The sequence below is a fragment of the Brassica napus genome, chromosome A9 (genome assembly GCF_020379485.1).
Source record: "Brassica napus cultivar Da-Ae chromosome A9, Da-Ae, whole genome shotgun sequence".
Lineage (NCBI taxonomy): Eukaryota > Viridiplantae > Streptophyta > Magnoliopsida > Brassicales > Brassicaceae > Brassica > Brassica napus.
Window position 1 is genome coordinate 38,146,624 of NC_063442.1, and position 12,363 is coordinate 38,158,986.

General features: G+C 35.5%; 3 protein-coding genes across 3 annotated transcripts; 2 read left to right on the top strand and 1 right to left on the bottom strand.

Moving 5' to 3' along the window:
• Positions 1–6,440: 6,440 nt before the first annotated feature.
• Positions 6,441–8,875, top strand: LOC111200772 (heat stress transcription factor A-7b). The gene is made up of 3 exons (XM_048741411.1): positions 6,441–7,279; positions 7,372–7,422; positions 8,082–8,875. Exons 1-3 carry the CDS (start codon positions 7,025–7,027, stop codon positions 8,631–8,633), a joined length of 858 nt encoding a protein of 285 aa, XP_048597368.1. The 5' UTR covers positions 6,441–7,024; the 3' UTR covers positions 8,634–8,875.
• Positions 8,876–9,475: 600 nt separating this feature from the next.
• LOC111200374 lies at positions 9,476–10,253 on the bottom strand. Its single transcript, XM_022691316.2, has one exon. It carries the CDS (start codon positions 10,238–10,240, stop codon positions 9,692–9,694), a length of 549 nt encoding a protein of 182 aa, XP_022547037.2. The 5' UTR covers positions 10,241–10,253; the 3' UTR covers positions 9,476–9,691.
• Positions 10,254–10,356: 103 nt separating this feature from the next.
• LOC111200375 (guanine nucleotide-binding protein subunit gamma 1) lies at positions 10,357–11,369 on the top strand. Its single transcript, XM_022691317.2, has 4 exons — positions 10,357–10,587; positions 10,807–10,859; positions 10,967–11,011; positions 11,081–11,369. The coding sequence occupies exons 1-4, from the start codon at positions 10,501–10,503 to the stop codon at positions 11,163–11,165; spliced, it is 270 nt and encodes an 89-aa protein (XP_022547038.1). The 5' UTR covers positions 10,357–10,500; the 3' UTR covers positions 11,166–11,369.
• The last annotated feature ends 994 nt before the right edge of the window (positions 11,370–12,363 follow it).

A 12,363-nucleotide genomic window follows, 5' to 3' on the forward strand; every position in this document is an offset into this window, starting at 1 on the left:
TAGTTGAAAAATATATAAAGATATTGTTAATTAATATTAAATGACATTTTTGTTCAGAATAATACATGAAAGATAAAATTAAAATTTATTTAAAATAAAAAAGACCTTGACATTAGTCATTTTTTCATCAAAAGAAAATAAAATTATATTCGTAAATAGGGGTGGACACATATCAAGTATCTGGATATTTGGAAGCATTCTTGTCAATTCGATCTTTAGCCACCTAGATATTCGGTGACTCCGATATCCGAAATGTTTTAGAATTTTAAAGAATATCCGATTTGATTCGTAAATAAAATAAAATTTTAAAAATAATTTAATAATAACATTTTATTACAAAAATAAAACATTATATAACCTTTTAATTCTAGTACCTAATATAATAAATTTATATTGTAAAACTCATATAAAGTATAATATATATAATTCTTTTCATATATGTATATATGCATATAACATATCGAATTAGATATATGTTCCTAAAAATATTGGTATTAGTGATTTGCTTCTTTTTTGGATATTGTATTTTAGTATTTGATTTGTTTCGTAAAGTTTCAAATATCAAGATTTTTTGGTTCAAATCAAAACGGATAACAAATCGAATCAAAATTTATGAATATTTTGCTCAATTTTATCTGTAAACAATAAAAATAATATATATATAGTTTGGCTTTTGATTCGTTATCTATTTTTATTCGAACCGAAAAATCCAGAGTTTTATTGGAACTATGTATGTGAGTTTTATATTAAAAAAATCACAAAGTACATAGTGTGAACACATTTATGACTATAGTGTGAACGCGTTAACATATTTATTATCAAATCATTGTGAGGCTGCCACGTGTCTATTATAATGTGAATGCATTTATTACAATGCTTCTCTTTTAATATATAAGGGATTCGGGCGTCGTGTGTATAAATTGTCCTTGCTATAGCATTCAGTTAGGTATCCGTATCCTAGTTTACAACCAAATACTTGTCCTGTCATTCTCTCTAGTTTACATAGCTTTTGGTTCAAACCTATTGACTTTGACTTTTCTTTAGCAGTGAACCACTCTCAAAATGATTCCACCACCCCAGAGCTCCAACCAAATTATCTCCACTTGATAATAATTACTAGATTCATGTCATCCATTCCACTTGTCTAATCCATTTATTTTCAAGAGATTCTCAATAATCACCTTTCCCATTTGACAGGAAGCTGGCGTACGTAATATGCAAAACATTTGTGGTCTTCTTATAGCCAAAATGGAGCCACCCTTTCTCAGTCTCAAAACAATGGAACATATAAGGTCAGGTTCTCTACACCCTGATACGGATGAGGTATCTAAAGCATACATTCAGACTATTGTTCCATCTCTATCGTCTCAGGGTAAGGGATGGGGTAACATTTGCCGAGTTTTCTCGCAAAACAACCAATCAGTACTATTAGACAGTTGCAGTCTAATAGATAACCATCATCTAAGTTCGTTAGGCATGTGTTAAATGCTTGTTGTGAATTGAAGCCAAGAAATGGTGGTCCCTTGTGAAAGAGCAGTGATGTGCCACCAGAGATATCAAACAGGTTTATCCATCCCGTTCCGTCCCGTACCGCAGCGGATTAGTCGTCGAGCGGGTTACAGCGGGCCTGTCCCGCGCGGGCTGCGGTCTTCAAAATGCCGGCCCAAACCCGTACCGCAAAATATATAGGCCTTCGCGGACCGTCCCGCGGGACGCCTCCTTATCAAACCGCCTAATACAGTTTTTTTTCATTAATGCTCAAGTATAAGAGTTGTGTAAGAGAGTTGAAGAGAGCTCATTTAGCTTCACTAAAGACTTATCAAAATCAATGCCACAAAGCTCCGTTTGTGCTTGCGTTCTTGAGTTAAAAGTCTTCTTTTGTTATCAGCATAAGCTTTTGTTGAGTTTGAATCTGATTGAGTTGTTATCTTTGTAATAAGTTGGCTCAAGTGTTTTATGTCTTCATCAAACCATCTCTCTTTTTAATTATTTGGATTGCAAAGAAAATCGTGAATCACTTTACCAAATTACACAAGTGACGTGTTACACAACTAACTTTTCTCCTAAACAACACCACTATAACCAAATTTAATTTAAGAAAAACACCACTTCATAATACTAAAAACAAAACCAATCAACTTAAACAAGAAATATCACATTGTAATAAAGCAATTCATAGTTGTGTGTAATAAAAAAAGAAATTCAAAATCCCGCAGGTTAAGCCCATCCCGCTTTCGACCCGTCCCGCTTTTGACCCGTCCCGCTTTTGACCCGTCCCGCTTTGAACCCGTCCCGCGAGGCCCGCAATTTTGCGGGCTTACCAAATGGAGGCCCAATCCCGCCCCGCAGCAAGCCTTTACGGGACAGGCCCGCGGTCCAGGTCCTTGATTGCCATCCCTATGTGCCACAATATAGAAAAATAAAACCTCCACTTAGGGCAGCAAAATATATTTAAAGATCCAGGGCATCATATGTTACCATAGGCATAATATACTACTAGATTTTTCACCCGCACATCCGTGCGGGTAGATTTTCATTTTATAAATATATAACAGATACCATCGCAAAACTTTCAAAGATATAATTTACATTTTAGTGTTATATATTGTGTAAATCTATAATGTTATTGGTTATGTTTCTTATTTGATATTATTAATGTATAATGATTTGTTTTATACATTTTACTTTATTATTAATTTTTATTATATATTAATATATTTTCGAGTTTGGTAAAATAAATTCATAGTATGAAATAAACAAATTTAGAATCTCCTTCATTTTTTTCTAATTTTTACCGACTGAATACAATACATTTTAAAATTTTTATTTAGTTATACTATAGAACTGATATTTTCTTAGCATAATTTATATTTCTATGTTATTTATTTTAGTATATTGTGGGATTTTATACGTAAATAGATTATAGTAATATTATATTATTAATTATAAAATCAATCGATGCATTAATTTAAAAATATTTTAAAATTTTATTAAAATTTTGTTAGATTTTTCAACATATTTTGTTATAAGTAAAAATAAAATTTAAATTTACAGTTAAAATTTATTTATTAATATCTATATAATTTATAAGATTTTTTAGAAATGTTATATATTAAATAAATTAACTTAAATAATCAAATAGATGTATAGACCTAGTATGAATTGTTTATGGTATTTCTTTTAATAAAGAAGATATAGAATATAATTAATAAATTTGAAAATAGCATACACTTTTATTTTATTTTGTTTTATAATAAAATCTTATTTAAATTAATGTATATGTTATTAATTACGAAATTAATAATGGTATTAATTTAAATAAGATATTTTAATTTTTAGAAAAAATTTGTTAGATTTTTTCTCAACATTTTGTTATAACTAAAAATAAAATTTAAATTTATAGTTAAAATTAATTTATTATTAATATCTTTATATATTTAATAGATTAATATAAATAATTAAATAAATGTAATTAATGAAATGAACCTAATAAAGCTAGTATGACTTTTTTTATGGTAGATAAAAATGGTACTTCTCTTTTAATAGAGAAGATAAAACTTGAGTTTATACATGCAAATATTATGATAACATGGATTTCTTAAGTACCAGACAATGTAGACAATTGTTAATTGTTAGATAATTAGAGTAATTCAGTGTTGGTGATTATAGTTTTGAATGCATTTTTGAAATATTAACAAACTGAAGTTAAACGAAAATTAATCTTTATTCAATTATGACATAAAATATTGAGTAATTTGATTTTTTTTATCTAAAAATAGGTATAAATTGAATTATAAATACTAGATTGAAAATTTTTACAAATATAAACTTGTTATATAATTAATATTTTATAAGTTATATCATTTATATATTTTTCTGTTGTAATATGTATTATTATTTTTATTAAAGAGATTTTTATGATTCGCTTCTGATCACAACCATAACTGTGAAAGAGGGAGCCAAAATAGTGAAAGCTGATACATGGTTATAACTTGCACCATTTTTACATTGAATCTTCTCATCATACCTCCATACAACTTTTGTATGAGAATATTATGACATATCTACTCCTCTTTCGCTCCTATATTAGCTCCTGTTTCCAAATACAAATTTTGTTATATATGGTGATCAGCAAAAGTTTTAGTATTAAAAAAAGAGAGGATCCTATTATATGTTGATGTTCATAGCGGTTCCATGTTTCCACGAACCCATACTTGTTAAGATCCTGTTTCTGTAAAAGAACATATTGATCGTAGCAAAAAATAAAAACTTATTGCCACGAATTGTGGGACATGCAACCCAACGTACATTTATTACCTTATAAACCAAATACGTGTACACGTGCTAATCATACAGCTTCCGTTAAGTGGTAGCACAATTTTTTTTTGTCGGCAAGTGGTAACACAATGACTTTAGTTATCGCTATAAAACTGTTAAGTTTGGTTACATGCACCCCCGTAAATCCAAAGTTGCATAGATTGGCGTAGCCAGCCAGCCACATGGCCACCACGTTCACAAGCACACTCCACAAGACACCGAATCACGACGTGGCAGTTTAGCTTTTGCCACGTGTAGCTTAGTAACACAAACATAATCCATAAGCAACTTGGAAGTTCGGACTTTGGACTTGGAGCGTTCTCTCTTTAGGAAAGGTACAAACGTACCAATCAACTTGTGTCTATCGTGATTTCACTCACAAAGTCTATACATAAACTTCAATTTAAAACTTATTTTACTTTATAATTTTATATTTAAGGTTGAAATAGAGTGGGTGTATCATGCATATATATGAAAGAAATAGGAAATTTTTACCCTCAGAGACACATTTTGTCTTATTAATTTCACTCAGAGTCACATTGTGATACAACACACTTTCTTTATGCTAGGTTTACTAATATAACCCTCAACAAGAAACATCTTTACTTTTTCTTCTAACCAACCAAATTGATTTGCTTTTTTACTTTTTTCTAAAATACAATATTTTTTTTCTCTAACTAATAACCAAACCTTATCTCTTCAATTTATACAAAATCGTGAAAATTTTTTCTCCCCTGACATTTTCTAGATCCAGATGTTGAACTCAGACATGAGAGATTAAAGAGATTGAACCCTAACCTTCTCCATCTGAAATTGTCATTAATACTCTTTTTCACTTTTGTCTTTTCTCGATCTTTTTATCTCAATCTCGGAATCTCAATCTCTATTTCTCAATCTCAGAATCTCGATCTCTATTCCTCGATCTCAATCTCTCCTATGAACAAAATTTAGTCCCGTAAACGATGGAGGTTGCGATGAAGGCCGTGGTGTAGGAAGCAATGGATACCGCAATGGAGGCGGTGGTGGTTATGGAGGTGATGGTGGAAGGCGTGAGTGTGGATACAATGGTGGTGGTTGGTGGAGGTGGCTACTCAAGTGGAGGAGATGGTGGTGGATACAGTGGTAGTGGATACGGTGGAGGAAGCGATGGATACCGCAGTGGAAGCGGTGGTGGTTATGGAGGCTGTGGTGTAAGACGTGAGGGTAGTTACAGTGGTGGTGTAAGTGGCTCCACGCGTCTCCCGTCCACGCATCTCATGTCCACGCGTCTCCCATCCACGCATCTCTCATCCACACATCTTCCGTCCACGCATATTTTTTGTCCACAAAGTTCTTGGCTTTAACGAGATAGCTTTATCTATTTTAAAGTTCTTGGCTTGATTGAATTAAATCCACATAAATCCTCAAATTTGAAGACTATTGATGTTGAATTGCTTTTTATTAGTGTTTTCTCTTCTGGTTGTTGATGTAATCTTGCGCTGATCTATTAAATTGAACTTTTTTATCAGCAAGATTAAGGTCAGAAACCCGTCCACAATTTGTATATCCACAATTTGTTGATTCAAACAATATTATTCATTCTATATAATCAATATCAACCCGTCCATGATTTGTATATCCACAATTCATTGGTTCAAACGATACCATTCATTCTATATAATCAATATCAACCTGTCCACAATTTGTATATCCACAATTTATTGGTTCAAACGATATCATTCGTTCTATATAATCAATATCATTTATACAAGATGTAGATGTGTATAAGAGATATGTTCGTTAAAATTGTTCGTCCACAACTTGTTTTGTCCACAAACATTTATGTACCTATGTCCACAAATTTTCAAGTATCCATGTCCACAAACATTTTTTCCTTCTCATTAAGGGTAAATTTGTCAAAAAAACGCCTAGGCCCCACCATAAAGTGTGTCAAATGTGGAAAGTGTCTCTCAATGTAAAAGAAAGACAAAAAGTGTCTTTGGGTGTAATCAACTCAAGAAATAGCGATATACTTATTATATACGACTGTTATCTCAGGTAGGAATTGAAAAAGATATTTAGTCATATATAATATAAGTAAAATAAATTTTGTTTAACTGTATTTACTATCTAGAGAAGTTTTTTTTTTGTCAGCACTATCTAGAGAAGTTTGAAATGCAAATTTCAGTGTATTATATAATATTAGATGTACATCTTAAGAAAATGCCAAAATGGACTTATAAGAAAAAGAGAATATTTGATTTATGAAATTATGTGCGTGATAATCTCATGTTAATCATTGGTTCCAAGTTAAGTTTTACCTTATTATCTGCACAAGTATAAGTTCCAGAACGTTCGAAGAATGGATATGCAGGTGCACCCATTGCCTTGTACTCTTTCTGGAAAGTTCAGCTAAATATTTGACCAAAAAAGGCTTTGTGTATCTAACTCTTCTATTTATATGCCACATACGTGGCCAATCTCTTCACCACATCTTCTTCCTCAATTACCATAAACCAACACACACCAAAAGCAGAGTGTTGTGTGTTTTCAAAAGACGCACTTCCCGCGTCTTTCTAAGCCTCCTTTTGTTTGTGTCGTCGTTGGTCTTCACTAATTCAGAAACCCAAATGATTCGTCACGTCTCTTGCACCGAAACGTACGAAAAAAACAATATTAGGTCAAAGGTGTCATCATCGAAGGTCTATTATTGATCAAAAGAAGGAAGATGGAGCCGTCGTCGAGTTCGAGAGCGTGGTCAATGCCGGTGCCAATGAAAGGATTGCAAGAACCAGGGCCATGTCCGTTTCTAACAAAGACTTTCGAGATGGTGGACGACCCAAACACAAACCACATTGTGTCGTGGAACAGGGGAGGTATTAGTTTTGTCGTGTGGGATCCACATTCTTTCTCCGCGAACATTCTCCCTCTATACTTCAAGCACAACAACTTCTCCAGTTTCGTCAGACAACTCAACACTTACGTAAGTATATCTCTGGTTCTCCACTGAACGTCATTGCTACGGAATTTGTTTTGTTTTTCATTCACTTTTTGTGCTCCCCTCTGATCTTATAGTTTTGGAGGACCTCGACGAAGCGTTCGGCCTCCAGTTACTGCGAAATGATGGTAATTTGTTTGGTTTATATTTATGGAATTCATAGTTTAAAACCAATCTTTCGTAGGAATTATTTCCCATTAATTAATGGTTGATGAAATAAGTTAAAAAGACTCTAGGTAGCAGTGACTGAGACGAAGTGTTTTCGTAAGTTCTAGAAAACTTTATCCATATGGGTGCAACTCGTAGCCAAAATTAGAAATTTTATGAAAAAAAAAATTAAAAAATGGAATAAACGTGAATGGAATAGTAGAAATTATGAAATAAATAATATGAAATTTCATTCCATCTCATTACATTTGTATTTTTAATCGTTAATGTTTTATAACTATATTTCTTTTCTTTTTTTACATATTCCAAAACAAATTATTAGAATGACATTTGATTTTTTTTTTCATTTAAATGATAAAAAATTTAGAATCATTAGGAATAAATCATTTCGTACGGTTTTATTCCAGTAATCAAGTTGCACAAATATATTCCACTAGACACTTGTTCCCTCCATCCAATTCCAAGCGACACATTCTTCCATCTAATAATATAAAAAAATTAAAGATGGATTACTTTCATCTTGGCATGTAGATTACTACTCTTTTATATAAGAAGACATGGCTAACGAAACCTTACCTCTCTTTTTTTACTAATATTGATAATAATATATGATTCTCAGGGATTCAGAAAGATTGAGGCAGAGAGATGGGAATTTATGAATGATGGTTTCTTGATGGGACAGAGAGACCTTCTCAAAAGCATCAAGCGACGAACCTCCTCCTCTGCCCCTCCCTCGCTCCATCACTCACAAGGCGATCCCTGCGTCGAGCTCCGGCAAGAGAGGCATGTCCTGATGATGGAGATCTCGAGACTCAGACAGCAGGAGCAGAGAGCGAGAGGCTATATCCAAGCCATGGAGCAGAGGATCAATGGAGCAGAAAAGAAACAGAGACATATGATGTCTTTCCTGAGGCGTGCCGTGCAGAACCCCGCTCTTCTGCAGCAGCTGCTCGAGCAGCAGAGGAAAGAGCTAGAGGAGGCTTCGATGGATCAGGTCAAACCGGAGACAGTGGAACACGTTTCGGAGCTGGAGGCTCTGGCACTGGAGATGCAAGGACATGGACGTCAACGGACTGAGGAGGTGGAGAAGGAACTCGACGACGGGTTTTGGGAAGAACTACTGATGAACAAGGATGAAGGTGAAGAAGAGGACAATGTGAACACATGTTAGCTAGGTTCTTGTTCGAACCTAGTTATCAATAAATTAATGAAATACAAAGGAGTTGTATGATATTAATAATAGTACTGCTCGAGCAATAAAAGCAAACAATGATGGAGAACCAGCAAGATCAACGTCGTGTTTAGGGATACAGACACATATATTATACATATAGCGTTGTATGAACACCCCTAAGTTTTATTTTAAAAAGAAAATTCATCACAATTAACGACAACCAATCACAACACTCGTTATTATTATTAATTTTCGCAACTCAACCCCTAATAGTAACAACTTGGCTGCTTGGGAGATGAGTATGTAGAATACATAAGTGAGACATATAAATTAGGAGCAGCCGGGCTTGCCACAGAGACAAGCCTGGGAGCTAGAGGCGGGTTGTGAGACGCAGACGCCTTGAGCGGCTCCTTCGTTAATGCAAAAGTCATAGCAAAGTTTGTGTCCGGCAGTACCCAACCAACACTTGAAGTTTGGAAGACCCTTGCATTCCCACTCACAAGTCACACCTTTGCGCTTCTCCCTTTGTCAATTAATCCTATGATCATCTTATATACCAACTAATAGTATGCCTTTTTATCTATTTACTTATTTGTTTACTGCATTACAATCATTACTATCTAGCTTAATTTGAAACTCAAATATATTGTGTGAATACATAATTTATGTGTATTTGGTCCCTAAATACTATTTGGCGCTCTGAAATTAAATATTTCACGAGGTAAATTTGAGCATATCAGTCTTTAGCTAAATTTCAGAAGTGCATCCGTGAAAAAAAATCTTTAGTAGATGTTTAAATTGGCTTCTGCAGTGGAAGCAAGAGTGTCTGCATAAGTTGATGAAGGGAAACAGGGTTTAACTAAATAGAAGAACCATAAAAGCTTTACCACATTCAAGATTTGGACACAAAACATGTAATGCCAATTTGATCAGCACACAAGCTTTTAACATATCCAAGAAAATCCCAACAATTAGAGCTTTTGAATCTAAACAGTTTAGTAACCGTTTGTGCTCATTGATAACAAAAAAAGGCGAAAAACGCTTCACATCAGAGTCTAATAAGTAGCATGCGATTGCTTTTGTTGTTTCAGAAGAAGATCCCTGGCTCTGCGGTTGGTTTTGCTGCATCTTGCCTGAACCAGTGAACCCAACCACCTGCTGCTGTCCTCGGGCAATGACGCTAGCCATACCAATCCCTCAACCTCCGTCTCCACCGCGATTCGTGCGTCTAGAAACGCAGCGGAGCACTTTTCTTTGGCGAATCCCGAGCACTTGTCCTTGGCCGCAACCAAGCACTCCTTGAATTCCCGCTCTTCGCACTTTTCTCGTTCCCTCATGTCCACCACCGCGCCGCCTAAGCTCCGCCACCACGGAGGCTTACAGTTGTTGGACGCGGAGACGGCGCACCCAATTCTTGCCCCTTCCTCGCACTGCTCCTTGATTTGGGCTTCGCAGCGCTTGTAAGCGGCGGCCCATGAGTCCAGGGATCGGAAGGCTAGAACGTATTGACCTGATTCCGATCCCCCGGCGGGTATGGGTCCCCGGAGCAACGGTTTCGGACGGTCGAACGAAACGGTGGTCGCTGACGCTGAGTATTCTTCCATTTCTCTCTACCGAGGCCCATCGGGCCTGAGGCTGGGATCTCTTTAATAAAAAGGTTCATCCGACACGTGGCAATCAGATAACCGATCGATTACACTCTTTTGATTACAATAGTTTTGGGCCTTCAGAGATTAAAAGCCCATTAGCGAAAATTCAAACTTGTAGGGTGGTGTGTCTCTCTCTCTCTCTGACGCTGAGAGTCTTGTCAGATCTGAGGATATGCGAATCGTGTAATCAAAAGGATCGTAGTAGCCTCGCTGAGATGGAATTGGAAGATGGTGATTCACGAGGGAAGCACAGGATCCTTGCTGAGCTTGGTCGCGTCGAACAAGAAGTCATATTCTTGGAGGTAATATCCGATGATCCTCTCTAACCGGGGAGATATCAACTCTTAATTGTGCCACCTCAGATCTTGAGTTTTCTGCTGAGATTATTCTCAGCAGATCCTTAGTTTTGCGAAATGTAGAGATCAATTTCTTAGAATTTCCCAAAATTCTCCTTTGTGTCTACATCTCCTCACCTCATTGCCAACAATTTGATAATAAACATTATCTATTCTTTATTCCAGAAAGAGTTGGAAGAGCTTGGGCAGACTGATATTGTATCAGCCGTGTGTGAGGAGTAAGGGAGGGAGAAACTCAGCCTATGTTAAAAAAAATTATGTGTTAGTGTTCTGAAACTTGTGTGTTGCTTTGGTGACCAATGTGTATTTTGTCTTGGTTTCACAGGCTGCTCTGTCTCATCGAGAAAGCACCGGACCCTCTCTTGCCACTGTGAGTTGCTTTTTGTAGACTCTCAAGTGTTTACATTCGGAATGAAATGGCTGACAGGTGTTATGGCAGGACCAATGGGCCTTTGAACTTGGGATGGGACCGGTGGTTTGAAGGACCAGATGGGGGAGATGGCTGCAGATGCTTTATACTTTGATCCATGGGGTTACATAAATATAGGCCGGGCCAGTTTTGGTGTTAAGACTAGTTTACATGGGACCCAAAATTTTAACATGTGTGATCGTACAGAGCTTTGGATTGTGTAGAATGGTTAAGTTGCAAGTATGTAAGCTAAGCAGTGGAATGTTGTATGTATGAGATTCGAATCTGGCATCCGAGCAATCAGAGTTTGAGCTTCTCATCGTTGTTTTTTTTTCTTAAGTCTTGTTTTGCATAGAGGTTGGAACAAGAGGGGATCTGAGTAATGAGTGTGTGCATAGTTGGAGGGGTAAAGAAGAAGAAAGTTGGCAGATTTTGAAGACCGTTGAGTGTGTCTCCCTTTTCTTTTTACTTATTGTCCGCATCCCCATAATACCATAGACACACAAGAGAGAGAATGCAACACTAGTTTCGAGGTTCAAAATACTGTCATACCCATTTTTTAGATGATTAGTAATAATCTATGATTATTGTCATGGGTCGATAATGGAACCCAGAGCACATGCCTCCGCTCCACTCTTCTATTATTTATCATAACTTTATGGCTCTTCTCATTTTCTGTATTTACAATCTTTCAATATACTTTTTACCTGTTGATGCGTACGTAACAGTAGAAAATCCCCACTCCCTTTGATATCTGGGATCCATTGTCGCAAAATAATAAGGATGCTGCTAAGTAGGTCGTTTATTCCATAGCTTAAGATAGTTTTTAAAGCATTCTTAAAAATTCCTCAGCTAAGTATGTAATAGTAATAGTATATGTTCCAAAAATTAAGTAAAACACCCTCGAGTCTGATTATTTGGGTTTCTGACAACCTTTGAATATCTGTCATCCACTTTTAGTGATCAAAAGAACATCAAAGTTGATGATACTTTTAAAAAAATATTTAGGTAATTAGAGTACTCTCTCCTGTTAACTATCCAATCAAATAAAGAGTTTTCTCAAATAAATAACAAAGTTTGTAACTGTGATTTGGAGGCGAGTTAAGCTTATCTCTAAAAGTGTTTCATAGTTGTTGGTGAAGTAAAATAAGTAAATAATTGAGAAGCCGGAAGATGCACGTTACAAAAATCTGCATCTGTGGTCAGACTCAGAGCACCACAGTACACATGAACGAATATTTTGATTTCAATACTGACCTTACCTCGTGATTTTTGAAACAAACAAACATTGAAACATGCATTATTACTTTAGC